General features: G+C 58.4%; 5 protein-coding genes across 5 annotated transcripts, besides 2 other annotated features; 4 read left to right on the top strand and 1 right to left on the bottom strand.

The window, feature by feature from the left end:
- Positions 1-1,143: 1,143 nt before the first annotated feature.
- Positions 1,144-3,861, top strand: LPMP_270930 (hypothetical protein; the record flags this gene model as incomplete). Its single annotated transcript, XM_010701882.1, has 1 exon — positions 1,144-3,861. The coding sequence occupies one exon, from the start codon at positions 1,144-1,146 to the stop codon at positions 3,859-3,861; it is 2,718 nt and encodes a 905-aa protein (XP_010700184.1).
- A 1,392-nt stretch (positions 3,862-5,253) lies between these two features.
- Positions 5,254-5,667: a repeat region.
- A 615-nt stretch (positions 5,668-6,282) lies between these two features.
- Positions 6,283-8,061, top strand: LPMP_270920 (hypothetical protein; the record flags this gene model as incomplete). The annotated part of the gene is made up of 1 exon (XM_010701881.1): positions 6,283-8,061. The coding sequence occupies one exon, from the start codon at positions 6,283-6,285 to the stop codon at positions 8,059-8,061; it is 1,779 nt and encodes a 592-aa protein (XP_010700183.1).
- A 913-nt stretch (positions 8,062-8,974) lies between these two features.
- On the top strand, positions 8,975-10,207 carry LPMP_270910 (isovaleryl-coA dehydrogenase, putative; the record flags this gene model as incomplete). Its single annotated transcript, XM_010701880.1, has 1 exon — positions 8,975-10,207. One exon carries the CDS (start codon positions 8,975-8,977, stop codon positions 10,205-10,207), a length of 1,233 nt encoding a protein of 410 aa, XP_010700182.1.
- A 1,046-nt stretch (positions 10,208-11,253) lies between these two features.
- Positions 11,254-11,667: a repeat region.
- A 1,005-nt stretch (positions 11,668-12,672) lies between these two features.
- On the top strand, positions 12,673-13,608 carry LPMP_270900 (hypothetical protein; the record flags this gene model as incomplete). The annotated part of the gene is made up of 1 exon (XM_010701879.1): positions 12,673-13,608. The coding sequence occupies one exon, from the start codon at positions 12,673-12,675 to the stop codon at positions 13,606-13,608; it is 936 nt and encodes a 311-aa protein (XP_010700181.1).
- Positions 13,609-14,928: 1,320 nt separating this feature from the next.
- On the bottom strand, positions 14,929-18,177 carry LPMP_270892 (hypothetical protein; the record flags this gene model as incomplete). The annotated part of the gene is made up of 1 exon (XM_010701878.1): positions 14,929-18,177. The coding sequence occupies one exon, from the start codon at positions 18,175-18,177 to the stop codon at positions 14,929-14,931; it is 3,249 nt and encodes a 1,082-aa protein (XP_010700180.1).
- Between the last annotated feature and the right edge of the window lie 900 nt (positions 18,178-19,077).

Genomic DNA, 19,077 nt, shown 5'->3' with positions numbered 1-19,077 from the left:
TCTTCCATGGAACCCCTTTCTCCACCTCCACCCCTCCCTTCTCCACCCTCTCCAGAGGACTCTTTTCCCCGATCCTCGTGTAGTGAGTGTGCAGTCACGTAGAGGAGCGGGGGAGGAGCTGTGCCACTGCTGCTGCGGCTGCTGCTCCATCGAGTATCTCTTTCCATAACATTGACAACACAATGAGAGATGAAAACAACCCGTCTTCGCCCCACAAAAGAAGTGACAAGAAGTACTGGTCGGTAGCTCGTGCAGCTGTGCCGTCTGCGGACGAGACAAGTGCATTTTCTTGTGCCACATCATCGTCTCCCCCCTCCCACCGCATCCTTACGTTTATTGGCTGCTAGTCAGCTGTGCATCGCTAAGGCGTGACTCACTTGCCATCTTCTCCACTTGTCCTATGGTTCTCCTTCCTGCCCCTGATGTGAATTCTGTTCCCCCCCCCCATTTTCTCTCACGCTTCATGTGGTTGTGCGGAGACTATATCCCCTCTCGCCCCTCTGGTGTACGGTGGCGGTGAACTCTCTTCTTCCCCGGTATTCGCCGCCCCGCTTCTCGTACCTATTGCTTCCTCTTATGCACACGACACAGCAGTCTCGCTGCTGTTTCTCCTTGCTGCTTCGCGCGGCGCCTGTCCACTGTCTTGAGATCGGAAGTGTCCAACTCGTAGATGGTCGCACGGGACTGGGGAGCATCGCTTCTTGCCTTGTCCAGCTTCGTTTTGTTCTCGTTTACCACGCATATGCTCTGCTCTGACTCAGCGCGCGTGTGACTGCCTCTCAGGACGTGCGCATCTGTTCCTTATCTACACCCTTTCTGACTCGGTCTTGCCACTTTCCATCGTCGTTGTTTTGCTCTTGTGGTCGCCGTCTCTTTGCTCACTAGCACACTCATTTACCCCACTGGATTACTTGCCTTCCTTTTCCTCTACCTTCCACACGAGCGGCTCCACCTCAGGGTTGCCACAGCCGCCCCTGAAGGAGACTTGCATAGGATTGCGCCGCGCACTTATACACGCGCAGAGCACAACATTACCGCTGAGAAGAAAGCGAGTTGGCATTGCGCTTTTATTCGTCTCTTCACCTTACTTTTCAGATTTGCGTCGCTTTTGGCGTTACGTGGCCTGTGACCTCTGCGGCAGTAATGGGCCAATCGCGCTTGTCTCTGCACGGCACCACCGCGGCGACAGCGGCGAACGACGAGCTCACCGCGACGCAGCGTTCCGGTAGCGGTGTCGATATTTGGCCAGAGGTGACGCCGGAAGAGGCCAGCAAAAGAGCGGGGCACGGTAGAAAGAGTGTGACGGTGTCGCACGATCAGCTACTCTACCTGCAAGCCCTTTACCCGTACGCCGGGTATGATGAGCTCATGACTGTCATTAACAACACCGATGGCGCCGACGAAGCAGCAACACGCGCCTACGAAGCACTGAACCCCGACTACAGCGGCTTCACGTACCTCAAAGAGCAGCACGACCTTCTCACCAACCCAAAGCGACCCAGCGCCCAACGCGCAACGGCGTTTGCAGGCTTGAGAGAGTCGCTGCAGGAACGAGCCGCAGACGCCTTTCGGCCTGGGCACTTTGGCAATCTCTCACAGCTGCAGGAGTACGAAGAGACGGTGGGACTCTTCATTGTGGACACATCCGACTGGGACCGCGCGACGTTGCTGCCCTCACGCGACTTGGCGGAGGTGGCCTTCATGGACCTTCCTCTACGCGAGGAGCCTACCACTTACGGGGCAGCTACAACCACAATCGACGGTAGCAGGGGCAGTGGCAGTGAGCGGAGACGAGAGGGCCAGTCGCGGTCGCGCATCTCGCTCGCGATGCCTAACAGTGCATCCGACTTCAACGACCTGCAGCCGAACAGCATGCTGCATGCTGTCAACAACGCTGCACCCTTGTCACAGTCGCTAGGAAAGACCGGCAAATCCTCTCATGAGCAGGTGCGTGGTGCTGCCGATGAGCGCTCAACAGGTGAGCGCAATGGCGGCGGTGAGGATAACGCCACCGCCAGCGTTGTCTATCAGCAGGACAGCGACCCACCACGTGCAGCCCCAATTATAGCGTGGGCACCTCAGGCCATTCGTGTGGGGCCGGCTGAGGCACGACAGGAGCGCGAAATGTCTCTGCGCGTCTTCGACGAGGCGTCCTTTTTTAAGGACCCGCTGCTACGGGTGGCGGTGCAGTCATTGCCTCTAAATGGGGCCCAGGGGCATCTGGATGTGTCTCCGTTAAATGGCGCCGTGGCAGCGCCATCTGTGGAGGAAGATGAAGTCCACGAACCTGCTTTGAGCGCTCTGGCTAATGGTCAGACACGCAACAAGGCTGCTCTGTCCTCCCCGCGGAGGAGCTTTTCACTTTCCGTGGAGGAAGGGAACGAGACCCACGAGCCGGCTGAGCCGAGGGGCACCTCAGTGCCCAACCCTGGCAGTGACGGCATCAGGGAAGGCAAGAACAACGAGCAGCTTTTCAGCGTGGAGGTGCCACCCACATCGCACTCTCACTCCCGCACACCTACCAACTTGCCTGCAGCTTGTGTAAGGACGCGACTTGGCGCGAGCGCGAGGACGGCCGACGGCACCACCAACGGAACGCGACGGTTCTCCGGCGACTGCGGCGACGCGTCCTCCTCCGATGCGCTTCACGCGCAGCACAGCATGCGAAATGCGGCCCGCGAGGCGCTCAATAGGCGCAAGCCGCACCCTCTCACAACTTCGGAGAAAGTGAGGGAGCGCTTGCGCAGCCTGTCACCAGTGGGCAACTTGATCTTCCGCGAAACTTCCCTGCAGACGCCTGCGTTGTTACCGCAACATGAGAAGGGTCTCAGCAGACCTTCTAGCGTAACACGCTCGTCCGAGCTTGCACCCACACGAGCCGCTGCCGGCGAGGAGGCAAGTGCGCCCTCCATCATTACCCTGGACACCCAGCGGCAGCGGGCAGCGTACGACGGCTGGGCGAATATGTCAGTCAATGGCGGCAGCAGAGCTGATAGGGATGTGAACGAGCTGCACACCGAGCGACAATCTAACATGAGAACAGCAGGCATTCCTGCTGCGCACAGTGGGTGCTCGAGCCTCGACCCGGCAGCCTTCCTGAACGCCGAGGAGGAGCGCTGGGACTCCATTGTGACGATGCTGGCTCCTTACGAGGAGGTATTCGGCTCCAAGTCACGCTGCGAGCTTGTGCGCTGCATCCATGACGAGTGCCCCAATCTGCATAACAAGACCACAATCATTCTACAGCGACTGCTGCACGTGGTTGGGAAGGCGCTGCGTGGCAAACAGGTATTGGAGGGCATGACAGAGGAGCCGCTGGAGGTGCCCTTGCTCGGTCCGATACTGCTCTCCACCTCTCCTCTCAAGCTGACTGAGCTCAGCTTTCGGGAGGACAAGTGCTCCATAGAGTTTTGCGAGGAAGGGACACGAATGAAGGCGAAGCTTAACATAAAGGCGGTGGCGCTCGATGCGATTCAGTTTGCGTACATTGGCGAGGCCAACGCCGCCCGGCAAGCACGCATAGCCCGGCAATCACAGCGTCAAAAATCAATGCCCGGCTCACGGGTGGCGGCGTGGACGCTGCGTGGCAGGGAGGGGGAGCTGTACACCAAGGGCGTTACACGCGGCGTCGCCACGATCAAAGCCACCAACATCCGTCTGAAGGGCAAGATGTACGTGTGGCTGATGCCCTCTGGCAACATGCACATTGCCTTCGAAAAGCTGACCGTCTCTGTGGGCTCCTTTCGGTTGACCACAACCGTGACGAAGCTGAACGTCTTCTGCACCCTCGGTGCACCGATTTTGCGGCTACTGGTTCAGCGTGGGATGGAAGAGATGCTACAAGGTTTACACAGCCTGTGACGTCCGCGCGCGCGTGTGTGTGTGTGTGTGTGTGTGTGTGTGTGTGTGTGTGTGTGGATGTCTGAGGGCGCTACATGCGCGGCTGACAGTGCCGCATGCCCCCTTTTTTTGGCCACATTTTTTTGCTTTTGAGGAGTGTGCAAGAGAAAAGAGGGCGTCACACTACTTCACTTGCTTCGCCCTGCTTCACAGACCACCGTGCACAGAGGCACCCACCCACCCACGCATGCATGCACAGGAGCCTCAAAGGGCGACAGACACAAGGCCAAGCTCTCGTGCTGCTTCGTTCTACGGTGTCCCACTCACTCGTCCCACCTCATCGATTGCCCTCGGAAGCGACGGAAGCGGTGGGGCCATACAGGGATAGAAGCGAAATTGCCCATCAAGACGAACACAATATGCAACGGGTCCGATGGACAGCGTGGCGACTCCGTAGTTCTCTGAATCGCTCTCCCTTCGCCTTCACTGTCTTCCTCACAATTTTCCTCTTGAGTGGCATCCTTGATTGATAGGGAAGCGGTATGAACTGCAATCTCTACTGACCCAGTCGCTGCCGTGGGTAGTCGTACCGTCCCTGCTCTTCAACCATGACCCCAGGAAATATGGCTGCAGATATCATGAGAAGAGTCCGTGCATAATGGAGGCACTCACGCGCCATGTGTGTCTGTGTCTCTCCATTCTTCTAGCAGCTTGAAGTGAGCGCACACCGACACACATACGCAAGCGAGACGGTTCTGTTTTGTACCGCTTTTTACTACGTAGTCCTCTTCTATAATCTCACGTATTCTCCCCCTTCCGTCAGCATGTCTTGCCCCCTCCCCCCTCTCTCTTCTCTCTCTCTGGCCTTCTCGCTACCCCCTCTCTCTTTGACTCATTGCTTGGTGCGCGCTTGTGCTGGTGCGCAGTTTCTTCGATTCTCTGACACCCGGAGCTTGAGCCCGTCACGCGTCTTTGTCTGGGCCGCTGCCCAACGCGAAGAGATTGAGCGTCAGGGGTAATGCATCTTTCTCGCCTTTGTTGGGAGAAAGAGGCCCATGTGCCCGACGCATGAGAGGGACAAAACTCAGCCAACTTGCGCTGCGGGCCTTCGCCCCCTCTCCCTCCCTCTCCTTTTGTTGCTGTGGCAGCCTCTTCTGGATCCTCTCGATCGCTAGGGGACGAGAGCGCGAGAGAGAACGAGAGAAGCGCATCTACACGCCTGGCTGACAGGCGCATGCCCGCATCAATACGCGCTGCGGCTGTAAAAATGACAAAGTCAGGCACGCATTGTTTTTGTCTTCCTCCGCTCCGCTTAGCCGGAGCCTTCGTCGCCTTTTCCCCTTTCTTTTCAGTACTGAGAGCCGCTCTGCGTATTCCTCTCTTTCTCTTACTTTACCCCTCATCACGGGGCAACACCCCAGGGCTCAGGGCTTCCACCCCTTCCCTCCCCTGCTCTCGGGGGTAGCCACGCAGCCCACCCCCTCCCCGGCACTGCGCCAAGCCACCTCTGATGGCGACAGGGTCATGCACCCACGACGTAGCGAGGCCAGAGTGCCAGCGTCACTGGAGCGCACCCCACCGCATTCTCACTGCCTGCTGGTGTGGCGCGCCTGCGCTGCCCCGACCGATGCACCCTGTGGGGAGCGGCGGGGTGGCGGCGGCTGGGGGTGGTGCACTGGGCAGGGGGCAGGGCTCAGCTGGCTGTGCCAGACCATCGCCCCAGCGCGTGTGTCTATGGCGGCTGCGCACCACGTGATGGGCTCCCTGTGGGCAAGCCGTGGGGTTGAGCAGGGCTGAGCCGTCATGCTCAATGGCAGGGAGTGGACAAGGCGGAGGAGAAAATGTTGTATGTTGCCCCTGTTGCGCTGTAGGCGTTTCTCTCCGTCTCTTGTTGTCTAGCCCAACCGGCCTTTTTCAAATGAGAGTACCAGCAGAGGCGCATCGTACAAAAGAGACGGCTTTAGTAATGGCTGAGAGGGGAGGTCAGTGTTGGAAGGGCTGCGATAGCCAAGTGTGAGACACATGCATACAGAGAGAGGTGTTACGGCGCTACCATTGACGCTACTGTGAAGAGACGGATGTACGTCCTTGCTGGCCGTGCGAAAACATGTGGTGTCGACTCTGTGCAGATGCGTATGCCCCCGATTTCGATCCTCTGTGCTCCTCGCAGCTTTCGATGAAGGCCTTTCGGGGTACCTGTACCAGAGCGCGACCGCGTGCAAATCGCACATTTCACAACTGACCTTGCTCGTGTTGCCGCTGTGTCCCTCCGTCTGCGGAGGCTTCTTGTCTTCGCCTATCTTCTCCATTGCTTTCTCTTTCTCCTCTCTTAATTCACAACTGCACTTCATTTTCGTTGTTGCCGCCCCCTTAAATTTCTTAAGCGCTTGCACCGCTGCTGTCTAAGAGGAGGAGGAGTGGGGCTGAGGCGACTGGCTCAGGATGGGCGTCAAGGGACTTTGGAGGTATGTGGAACACCACAACATCCAGTACGCATACCCCAGCAAAAATGCCCGCGCAGACTGCTACGCTGTCAACCCCCGCCATCTTCTGATAGACATGAATGCAGTGCTGCACATCGCGTACAACCCTAAGGTGCCAACTACTGCAGCGACGCTGCGCGCGGTCGCAGCAAAGATGGACGAGCTGCTGACGCGTGTGCGGCCGCACGATACTCTTGTTCTTGTGTACGACGGCGTCGCGCCGATTGCAAAGCTGAAGACACAGAAGGAGCGCCGCCACTCCCTGTCTATCCACCCGCCACGTTCCGCCACAGCGCCCACCACCTCAAAGTGCAGTGGCAGTAACAGCATTCGTGTCTCGCCGTGGTACACGTGTGACCCTGTGCTGGACGAGGTGCCGCTGCACCGTGAGGAGATCCTCTGCGGGGCAGAGTTCGTGCTCGCCTGCGAGGAGTACATCACAACGTATCTGCAGCGGCGCAAGGCCCAGTACTCCTGGGAAAAACTGATGGTAAGCGGGTGCCGCGAGTCGGGGGAAGGTGAGGTGAAAATGTCTGCGTTGCTACGCAGACTCTGGGCAGCGACAGTCGCCGATGGCAGCTACGACCCAGACGATACCGTGTCAATAGTGGGCAATGACTCGGACCTCATCCTGGTCGCCATGGTGGCTGTTCCGTATGCGCACTACAGCCTGATCGATCCATTTGACCTCAGCCTCACGTCTCTGTGGGAGCTCATGAACCACTGGTCGAAGGCTGTGCCGAACCCTCCACTGCCAGCCGAGCTGCTTCCTTCCTACCGCATTGACTTTGTGTTCCTGATGCTGCTCTCCGGTGACGACTACTACGATGGCATCGGAAGCGGCAGCGTCGCTCTGTGGCAGCGGTACCGCCATTTGCGCGCCAATGAAGGGTACTTCCGCCGTTCCCTCATCTTCGGACGTCACCTCGAGGTGGATGTGGAGTTGCTGCGTGCGGTGTTCGCGCGTAGTGGCTCCATGGCAGCACAACTCTCGCGTGTGTCGCGCAACAAGCGCAAGACAGCCAAGGCGCTTTTGCGCGGTGACCGCAGTGGTGGCGGGGGCGGCAGAGCCAAGGAGGGGGCGGAGCTCCTTGCAGCGGCGCTATGGAGCCTGCGAAGTTACGTGTTTGGCTACTGCACCGACTACGGCTTTGTCCCGCACCAGGAGGGGCCTCCGTCTGTGGGCTCGTTGCGGGCTGCCGTGCAGGTACGGGGACTGAGCCGAAAGATCGGCTCAGTCGCCGCGGAGGGGGACGCCAACGGGGAGACGACAGACGCCGGGAAGGTAAAGGAGGTCTTGAGGCCTGCCAAGCCCATTTTTTCGCCTCTTGAGCAGTGCGTTGCGGTACTGGGCATTCGTGGCCGTTTCTCACTTGAATTGAGCCGTGCCATTCGTGCGAGCACCGAAGACGATGGGCACCGACTGACGACGAGCACGTCTATCGGGCTTCTGACGGAGACCGTAAAGAACATCATAGCATCTGTAGACACAGCACAACTGACGGAGGCGGAGCGGCGGTTGAGTAATTGCTGCCGCGCAGGAGCTGAGGATGACAATGAAGATGTCAGCGCTTTCATGCGACTGGCTGCCCTTCGTCCCCGAAAGACGGCGCCGGCGGCTACCCAGGAGGAGAAGCAACCCAATCGAGCAGAAGAGGTACAACCGACAGAGACTGAGGGCAGCGATGGGGAGGACTCGGATGACAAGGACGAAACATTGGCGCTGAAACGCCAATAAAACGGTGTTGTTTGGTAGACGTTGACAGGCAAGTCGCGGGATCGCTGTTCATTGCAGATTTCCCTTAACTTCTGCTGCCTTTGCAGCCTCCTCACTTTCGTCTGGGTTTCTCCCGCGCGCGTGTGTGCATGTGACTGCCTCTACGCACGATTTCCTCAAATCGCGGATGCACGAGATCGAGTAAACCCCCCCTCTGATCGCATGACAAGAGGAATAATGAACCTCACAACCAATAGTTTCCCCATAACCAACAAGCCGGAGCGCAACAGGAAGTAAAAGGGACGGCTGCAATGGCCACTAATCCTGTGGGTTTTCCATCCCACTGAATAGCTGCTTCCTCTTCTTCTGTGGTCGAGGCTGCTGCGCTGTCCCACCGTTCTGTAAGGGGCAAGTTGTTGTTCTGTTGATTTCCTGCTCTGCTTGGCGTGGGGACGCACACGGACGGGCCATACATTTTCGCCGCTGTTCTTTTGGCTTCACTAATTCACCTGAACAACAGACAAACGCTTTTTGCTTCCAACACTCTCACATGCGTCTGTCTCTCTTCTTCCCCCTCGCCCATATGCAAACATGCACACGCGTGTCGGCCATGCACGCACAACACCCGCGCCTGCACATCCCCTATACTCATCTCATGCCCCTTCCCCTCGCTCTCACGCTGGTACGGATGCTGTAGTCTCCCCTCTTCAGCCCCCTTCAACGTTTGTTAAGATCTTGGTCTCACAGTTTACTCGTTCTTCCTCTCTCCCTCTTTTCGTTTCTGTGCTCGCTTCGATATTGTGTAGGCCAACAGTCATCACTCTCTTCTCTCTCTGTCGGTTTCCTTCCCTCAGCCTCTCTGTTTGTGTGTGTGTGTGTCTCTCTCTCCTTTGATTAGTTGGGTCATCACTCTTACTCGTTTATTGTTAGTATAATGCATCGCGTTCTGCAGTCTTCACTCTGCCGCTGCACCGGTACGTGCGGGTGGACAGCGGCCGCCGCCATGACGTCGACGAGCCGCACTTTCATGGATTTGTACAACCCGACACCGGAGCACGCGGCCTTGCGTGAGACGGTGGCCAGGTTTTCTCGGGAGGTGGTCGACAAGCACGCCAGGGAGGACGACATCAACAGCCATTTCAACCGCGAACTCTTCAAACAGCTCGGCGATCTGGGCGTGATGGGTGTGACGGTTCCCGAGGCGGACGGCGGTGCCGGCATGGACGCTGTGGCGGCCGTGATCGTCCACCACGAACTCTCCAAGTACGACCCCGGGTTCTGCCTTGCCTACCTCGCCCACTCCATGCTCTTTGTGAACAACTTCTACTACAGCGCGTCACCGGCGCAGCGGGCTCGGTGGCTGCCCAAGGTGCTCACGGGCGAGCATGTTGGCGCCATGGGCATGTCAGAGCCGGGCGCTGGCACCGATGTCTTGGGGATGCAGACAACCGCCAAGAAGGACAGCTATGGGAACTACGTGTTAAACGGCAGCAAGATTTGGATCACGAACGGCACTGTGGCCGACGTGTATCTCATCTACGCCAAGGTGAACGGCAAGATCACGGCCTTCGTGGTGGAGCGCGGCATGAAGGGCTTCACGCAGGGCCCGAAGATTGACAAATGCGGCATGCGCGCCTCGCACATGTGTCAGCTCTTCTTTGAGGACGCCGTTGTTCCGGCGGAGAATTTGCTCGGTGGGGATGGAAAGGGTATGGTGGGCATGATGCGCAATCTAGAGCTGGAGCGCGTCACCTTGGCTGGTATGGCGGTCGGCATCGCGGAGCGCTCTGTCGAGCTCATGACGTCGTATGCTTCGCAGCGGAAAGCGTTTGGTCATCCCATCTCTAATTTCGGTCAGATCCAGCGCTACATCGCGGAGGGCTACGCGGACACCGAGGCAGCGAAGGCACTTGTGTACTCGGTCAGTCACAATGTCCACCCAGACAACCAGAACCGTCTGGGCAGCGACGCTGCCAAGCTTTTTGCCACGCCGATTGCCAAGAAGGTGGCGGACTCGGCGATCCAGGTGATGGGTGGCATGGGGTACACGCAAGATATGCCGGTCGAGAGACTGTGGCGCGACGCGAAACTGCTGGAGATCGGTGGCGGTACCATTGAGGCGCACCACAAGAACATCGCCAAGGATCTTCTCAAAGGACTGAAGTAGACGCGCCGAGAGAAGAGACGGGGCGGACCTTGCGGCTCTACGTGAAGTGCGTCGAGGAGGGGGAGCTGGGTGAGGCAGCAGCTGCATCTCGGGGTTGCGACTTACTGTCATGGCCACCTTCCCATTTCCCATGGACGCCGCCACCTTCCTTCTTCACCCTCTCCGTTTGCCCCTCACATGCAACGAGAGGAAGGCGAATGTACACCGCCGTACTTTAGGGACTTGAGCCAAAAGTGATGAACGAAAGCCAACCGACACAGCGGTAACGAACAGCCCCCGCCAACGAGCGCTCTGGGATGTGCGGCAGGGACGGTGGGAAAGAAGAAGGGAGGAAGACGGCGTTGTGGAGGAACAGAGGCGTCGCCGCCTTTCCCTAGCTTTCTGTTGTAAGGAAATTCATCCGTGTGGGCTCCTCTCTCTCTCGTTCTCTCCCAGTTCTCTCTGTACCCCTTTCGCTTGGCCCCATCTCCTGCCTACGTTTTCTTTTCCCCTCTTGCTGCGTCGCACGCCACCCACCCGGTGACAGGTTACCGAATGCATAACGCAAGATGGACTAACGCGGAGGGAGACACACGCATCACAAGACTCACATGTGCACACGGCAACGACAGGGTCGTATTCATGGGTGCGACACTCTCCCCTCGTTCCCTGTGCATGCGCAGGATTGTGATACGCTTTTCCTTTCAGGCTTTGCTCTTACTCTCACTTGCAAGTGACGCCTCTTTGTCTCTCCACGTTGTCTTTGTTCATTCCCTTTCTTTGAGCGCCTCTTTTTGTCCTTTGCTGGTTCATGTCTCCTCCGACGCCGCATCTCTTTGGTGCACCCCCGTCTCTCGTCTACGTCGAGCGTGACTGTGTGCCTCCAGGGACGCAGGCGGGCGGGGAGGGGGCACTTTGCCGAAAAACGCGCAGATGCATACACGCATGTGTGTAGAGATGTCTTTCTGAGCATGAGGGCAGCGAGTTGTTCACTAGCCACGATCACCGCATCCGTTGTTTCGTTTGTTTTCCCTCGTTCTCTTACTTTACCCCTCATCACGGGGCAACACCCCAGGGCTCAGGGCTTCCACCCCTTCCCTCCCCTGCTCTCGGGGGTAGCCACGCAGCCCACCCCCTCCCCGGCACTGCGCCAAGCCACCTCTGGTGGCGACAGGGTCATGCACCCACGACGTAGCGAGGCCAGAGTGCCAGCGTCACTGGAGCGCACCCCACCGCATTCTCACTGCCTGCTGGTGTGGCGCGCCTGCGCTGCCCCGACCGATGCACCCTGTGGGGAGCGGCGGGGTGGCGGCGGCTGGGGGTGGTGCACTGGGCAGGGGGCAGGGCTCAGCTGGCTGTGCCAGACCATCGCCCCAGCGCGTGTGTCTATGGCGGCTGCGCACCACGTGATGGGCTCCCTGTGGGCAAGCCGTGGGGTTGAGCAGGGCTGAGCCGTCATGCTCAATGGCAGGGAGTGGACAAGGCGGAGGAGAGAACGGTGCAAATGTGCAAAACAAATGGGACATGCCAACGTGTCATGTTTGTTTTGTGAGACATTCATCTTTTTCCCCTCCTTTCCTTGAGCGAAAGCTTGGCTTTTACTCCCACCACAAGTCTCTTTCCCCGCGGCACTGCCGTTGGTGGCAGACAGTCAAGGCGAGTGCGCTGCTGAGCGCCTCTTCATCGCTACGGCCGCTACATTTCTCTCTTTCAGTGATGTGATTTTAACTGCTCTGCTGTCGCGCGCTGTTCTAGTGGAGTACATTTGCTGCCCACCGTTTCACGCGCCCATACTCACCTGCCGCTCGTACCACGTCTCACTACTTCTCTCAAAACCGGTCGCAGAGACCTTTTCTGATCCGCATGACTCTTATCGCTGCTGCTGACACGTGGTAAACAGACCCCCCCCCTCACCACCACCACACATACATACACATAATGTGCACGGTCAGTGGACAAAAGAAACGAGAATAACTTCACATACCCCCCCTTTATCAGGCCTGGGAGCTGACCAATCCTTTTTCTTTCGACTTTTCGCTCTGTTTTCCTTTGGTGTGACTCCCCTAGCGCTTCTCTCCGTTTCCCTGCCCTATTTCACTCTGCTGCTCCTGTACCCATCCATACCATCACCACTATTGCTGCTACCACTGCCCCCCTTTCCCCCCCCGCCGGCGCGTTTGTTTTCTTTCGGGCGCTTTCGCTCTCTTCCCACCCCCTTTCGCTTTTGCCCTTTCTTCGCTCGTCGCATGTGGAGTGTGCGCATCACACTGTAAACAACTGATTGATTCTAGAGCGACAAACACACGTACATACACTCAGAGAGATCTCTACACACTCACCTATTATCAAGTCCACGCTCGCACTGGCGGACAGACGATCGTACACATCCGCCCGCATACCCCCTACACGTCTTTACCCCGTCTGTGGTGCGCAAAGATTACCTCAGTGTCTGATCGGGAAACAAAAATATCCTTAAAAAGAAAAGTATGGACTCTCTCTCCAGCGCCATCGCCGCCGCTACGGCGACGTCCTTCGCCCTTTCCGCCTGTTTGATGATCGTGGCCTCGCTTGTGCTGTTCGTCGCCGCGCACCGCAACGACAACTACTCGTGGGTGGACCGGTCGTGGTCTATTCTACCTGTGGTGTGCACGTGGATCCATGTCTACTATACGCATCAGGAGGCACGCAAAACTGCCGTGAGTCACGTCGCAGGGCAGTCGTCGCTCTCCCTAAGCTGCGCAGCCCTTTTCGGCCTTGTCATAACAGTGTGGGGATGCCGCCTGACTTTCAACTTCTTCCGCCGCGGCGGGTACGCCCGTGGCGGTCAGGATTATCGGTGGAATTACGTACGCTCGTGGCCCATATTCTCCGGCTCGCCCATCATCTGGATGTTGTTCAACTTCTTCTTTATTTCCTGCTTTCAAACGTGGCTTCTGTGGGCTATTCCGCTGCCTGTCATGCAGTTTCCGGCGAGGCCACCAACGGCGAAGGAGATCACACTTGCAGCCGTGCTTTTAGTTCTCATTGCCCTTGAAACGATCTGCGACGAGCAGCAGTGGCGCTTTCAGTGCGAGAAGGCCCGCACGCCGCGCCAGTCTCCTTACTGCTACGGCTTCTGTGTGACAGGTGTCTTTGGCTACAGCCGCCACCTCAATGTGTTCTGTGAGGCGTCGCTGTGGGTGGTGCTGGCGATGGCGGCGCACAGCAGTGGCACAGCGTCGATGGCGTGGTGGCAGTGGTCTGGGTGCGCCATGCTTGGGCTGCTCATACTCGTGTCGACAAGAACGATCACAGAACGGCTGAGTGCTCGAAAGTACCCCGGCTACGCCCTGTACCAGTCTATCACCCCCATGTTCTTCCCATCCCTCTATTCAACCACGGAGGAGGTGCTCTTTTCATTAGAGTTGAGGAAGTTGAAGTAGCCGCGGCATCGTTCGCTGCTCCTGCACATTTGTTACATTTTCCTTGCGGAAAGTCTTTCTCCCTCTCGGTATTGCTGAAGTGAGGGTGTTTACTGTTGTACTTGCAGAATCAATGCGCTCCTGATGATGGCCGGCCACCTCGCCGCGTGGTATCGAGCGTCCCGTACCCCCTCGTTGTGGGGAGGACCAGCGACCTGCCTTCGGGTATATGGCCGTGCGGACCGTTTGCCCCGGCGGGCCGGACCTGGCTGGGCTGGTGCTGTGCGGAGGGGGCGTGCGGTCGTGGTGGGATGCGTGGTTGCTTGCTGTGGACCGCGTCGGTGCTCGGCAAACGCTGCGGGCTGGGGTGCGCGCGAATCCGCCTCGGCGTGCGTGGAGGCAGTGTCCCCCGCGCCCGGGGGGCCCCGGCCCTTGGGCCGGGGGCCACCCCCTGGGCCCGGCGGGATGCGCCGCGCCCACCCCCGCCGCAGACGACGGCGCCCCCGGGCGCCGGGGCCGGCTCGCCCGTGGCGGAGGGTAAGGAGGGAAAAATGCCCAAGGGTAATGCCGCACAGGGCGCGTTTCCTTTATGGCATGGCACGATTGTGCTGCCCCTCCTGTGCCGTCATAAACGGAGAGGAGTACGGCGCATGTATGGCAACTTGACCCCTTTACCGAGGAACTGGTTTTCATCTCATCGCGCGCAGGTCTCCTGCTCACCTACTTTGTCGGGGTTACTACTTTCAGCCGCAGTTGCCGCCAGTGCTTTTCTCCGCCAGGCCCTTGCATAGCTCCTCCTGGCCTGGATTTAGGCGTATGCACCCTTCACCGCTTGACTTGCTTCATAGCATACCACCCGCAACGCCCTCTATCCTGCCATTATCCTTTACCGAACGGCGCAGAGAACAGACGAAAGACGGGAAAAGAGTGCCTCTGCGCAGCTCGTCACGATGATCTTGCGACTCTTCCTTCACAGGTACACCTACCACGCTCACGTTTGCTGTTCCCTTTCTCGCAGTCGCCCGCCTCCCCCCCTTCCACCACACAGGGCCACTTGTGCGCACGTGGGGAACACTGTTCACGTCGTTTCCTGTCGGTCCGAGCACTGCAGGAGGCCGTGGCCGTTTTCAGTGGAGCTCACACCTGGCGCTGTGCGGGTGCTGGTGTAGGCGTGGCGGGCTGCGCGTATGCTGCTGCATGATGCACTCATCTATGTTGGTCCAAACAGTTTGACTGGCGCATGGAAAGACACACATACAAATCACCTTTCGGCTGACGTGTGCGGGGCGAATGGGGAGGGCAGGCCCTTTTCCGCGCGCCGGCCCGGGGGGGGGGTTCTGTTCAGACATCCCACGAAGCGTCACTGGTGCATAACGGGATACCGACCTCAACAACCAGCGCCTCGCCGCACAGTACGCAGTCCTGCTGCGCGATCTGGCGGGTGTTGCTGACGCCGTTCAGAACATGTGGCGCGATGCCCTCGTCGGCCAGGAACGCCGCCAGGCCGCCCATGGACTCGAGTCGCGACACTGCGCAAGCTTCGTGCACGACATGACCGCAGTTGGGGTATACAAAGTATGGCGTCCTGCTGTGCAGCAGAGTACAGTGGCAGAGCGGACAGCGCTGGCTCGCTGTGATGTACCCAAACTGGTCGCGCGCCTGCTGCAGGTCCTTCTTCACTTCCTCGGCGGTCTGGTACACCTCGTCCTGCGTTCGGCTGAGCTGCCGCTTCTGCTCTGCATAGGCGTCGAAGTACTCACAGATGGCGCCCCGAAAGTCATCCACAAGGTTCACGTCGTCGATCTTACGGAGAACATCCTCAGTGCGGAGAACGCCGCCGGACTCTTGTACGACCGCGAGGGCTGCGGCTACGTTGTGGCTGGCGAGTGCCTGCTCTGCTGTTAGCATCCACAAGTGACGCAGCTCGTCCTTGCCAACCTTACCGACAAGTCCACGCAGCGTGTCTTCCGCAGCGACAAGCTCCGACAGCACGTAGCTGTCCTCCTCTGCGTTGCCACTGCTGTGACGTCGCTCCCGAGGCGCGTACAGGGCAGTGGTGACGGCGTCACGGTAGAGATGCATATGCTTGTACAGGGCGACGGCCGCGGTCGTGCAACCATGCTCCAAGCAGATGCGCAGTGCGTACCCCGTGTCAAAGAAAAGTGAGGTGCGGATGAAGTCGTCGAGGCGCACGACATCGTGCGTCTGGGCAAGCAGGCAAACGTAGTAGTTGTGCACTGCACTCGAAAAGCAGTCGTAGCGGTGAATGCACTGATCGAGCAGCACCACCACCTGATGCTCTGTGTTGTCGGCCACCTCGTTCATGGAGACATCGTAGCGTGCAAACGACGTCATCAGCCGTTCCACCTGAAGAGGAAGCACCCGACCCACTCGCGCTTCCTTGGCCAGCGCACGCAGCAGCGCCGTCACCAGAGCCACCGGCCGATGTTGGATCAGCACGGATGTAAACTCGTACCAGGGCTGCAGGCGCGCAACTGATCCGTGACACGTTCCGAGGACCGTGACAGCCTCATCGAACTGCTGCTGTGCGATGTGGTAGGCAACGACGTAGCTTGTGTGCTGCATTGCCTTGGCAAACATCAACGCACTCTCGCGGCGACCCTGCTCCTCCAGCAGGCGCACCACCAGCTCGTATATCGCTTTTTCCTTCAGAAAGCCGCCGCACTGCTCCACGGTGCTCAACAGGAACTTGTTGAACTCCGCCTCGGCGGCGGGTGCTGCGGCACAGCGCGCGACCTGGTCAAGTTTCGCGAGTACAAGAATCACAAAGATGCTCGTCAGCTGCGGTGCCCAGTCGTCCAGCGAGGCGAGATGAGACAGCAGAAACTGAAAGCGAGCCTCCACAAAGGTGGTGCGCACGTTCGTGTTGCGGTATGTCGTCAACAGCGCGTAGATGTCCTCAAACCAGTCGCATTTGGCAAACTGTGCAATGGCGTGGCGGGTGGCGCCGCAGTCGAGGAAGAACTGACCGCTGTGAAGCAGGCAGAGATTGCGCTGAGTGTCCGAGTAGAAGGCAAGGCGACACGCCGCATCCATGTAGCGCTTGCGCACCACCAAGGACGCCTGCGCGTCACGTCCACGCTCTAGAAAGAAGCGCCACTGCTGGCGTGCCTCGTCTTCAATGAGCAACTCCCAGAGATGCGTTCGGCTGAAGAGGAAAAATCGGCGTGCCTCGGCGTCGTGGATAATGCCGCACAGCTCAGAAGGCGGCGGCGACGATGCCTGGAACGGGTCGAAGCGGATCCGCTGCGCCACCTCGGCAGGTAGCGGAGGTGCGAAGCGCTCCACAACGCCGCCGCTGTCGGCAGGGCTGCGCCATGACGCACCCGGAGGTTGGTGTAGCACCAGGAACCGCCGCGGGTACAGCACAATCATGTGAAACGCCGTCGGGACGACTGCGATGGGGGCGGTCGACGGTGGCAGCGCAGCCCTGTCCAAAGCTAACCCGACCGCGTCATGACTCTCTGCAACTTTTGCCAGCGAGAACGACTGCTCATTCACGCACGCCCCCTCCTCATTCATCGAGGACGTGGATGTCTCAGGGCCCGGCAGCGTGCGAAAGAGCACCTTTTCATTTTCGTCCACCATGTCGGCGGCAACATCGCGGTTAAACAGTCCATGAACAATACCAGCAGCGCTGTTCCACACGTACGACTGCGGTGTGGTGGCGCATGAGCCACGGTAGAGAAGCACCCGCCCATTCGCCTCCGGTGCTGAGGCGGAGCCTGCATACAGGGGTACCGCCTGGGTGCGCAGCTTGACGATGCCCGAATCGAGTGCGTGAAACAAAGAGGCCGGTGTGGCAATGCTGCTGCTGCATGCCTCATGCAGATTAGTGGCTGTAGAGATAAGAAGAACGCAGCCGCTTTTCCCCATCGCCGCGAACTCGATGGCGCGGATAGGAAAGACAGCGCTTGCTGGGGACGGCAACGACCATGCCAGCACTGTTCTCATCGTCAGCCGGTTTGGGTTACTGCTGCTGACACCGATATGGAGGGCAAAAATGGCACTACCCTTGTTCACTCCCATCAAGCAGCTCCACTTCGTTGCTCCCCTCGTTGACGACCCTTTCATCGGAGAAGCCGAATCGACACGGGTTCCAAACTCATCTGCGTTCTCTTCGGGCGCTGCCCCATAGTTATCCTGTGGAAGCCACCCCACACACTCACCTACCACGACCTCCTGCGACCCCTCCACAAAGGCACCGAGAAGGTCGGTTACTTGTAGCTGAGCAATGGCGCACAAGCGTGCGTCAAACGTGTTCTGCACCGTGACCTCGCCGTCAGAGGCAGTGGCCACAACATAGGTGCCTTGAGGATGCACAAAGACCTTGTGAGGGTTACGCACAAGTGTACGGAGCAGCACGCGGTCCTCCTCAGCGTCGCGCAGCTCCAGTTGTCCACTACGGCGCAGCACCGCCAGGACACCGCCCTGGCAATCGACATCCTCGATAGCATCCAGGTTGTCGGCGAGGGGGTACGTGACAAGTTCGAAGTGCGGTGCGATGGGGTCGGGCAAGGCATCCACATGACTGCGACAGTCATGCGGAATCGCCTGTGTCATCGCCATTTGCACTTTAGACCGCCTGCGATGTGGTGGATTTGATCTGCGTCGATGTGAGCGTATGGTGAGAGCCCCTCGCCTGCACAGGGTGTTCGATCGTGCCCGTGACTGCCCGTGATGGAGGGTGCCACACTCCCCAGTAGGCAGTACGAAGGTAGGACGACACCAGCGGCACCCGCGCACACGGAGCGAGAAATTGCTAATGAGATGATGCTCCTGGATCCACTGAAGAATTGAACAGTTGCACACACTGACCACACAGCAGCAAGAAGAACGGGGGAGGAAGCGCGATCAAATCTTTGCGGTAGTGACTAGCTACATAACTCTCCACTTGGAGTGCCAGCGACAACACAAGTAACGGCAACACTCTGCAATATGCGCTACCATCGTGTCGTAACTACTGGAGAAGGTCGAGTATACACCAAAGACGAGGCGGGCACTCGCAGACGTTTTCCCGAATAAAGAACCAGCATTAGAGGCCTCTTTCCACACCAACTCCAACCCTTACGAGTATACTCAACACACTCGAGCGAATACACCACGCTAAATCGCTTAGCACAGAGAGAGCAGCAGCAGAACACGTCAACAATAGACCAAAAAATACAACCCGTACACTCCTCCACCATACGAACTCACTTCGAAACAATGCAGACATCAACATGTGTTAGTATCAACACAACGCGTATGGACGTACGACACACACCACAGCAGTACTCCTGTACGCTGTCACACGTCTCCATCCTTTTGACTCCACCATCACCACTACCCTCGCTTGCTTCCCCAAAGACACCACAAAACACATCAGTTCACCACAATATCGCCTTACCAACAGACTCAATACAGTGGTAAACAAGTTAAAACACACGCACACACACAAAGACGCACATATCTATACACAACAAAATA

The sequence above is a fragment of the Leishmania panamensis genome (assembly GCF_000755165.1).
Source record: "Leishmania panamensis strain MHOM/PA/94/PSC-1 chromosome 27 sequence".
Classification (NCBI taxonomy): domain Eukaryota; phylum Euglenozoa; class Kinetoplastea; order Trypanosomatida; family Trypanosomatidae; genus Leishmania; species Leishmania panamensis.
This window is presented reverse-complemented; position numbering and strand designations above follow the sequence as displayed.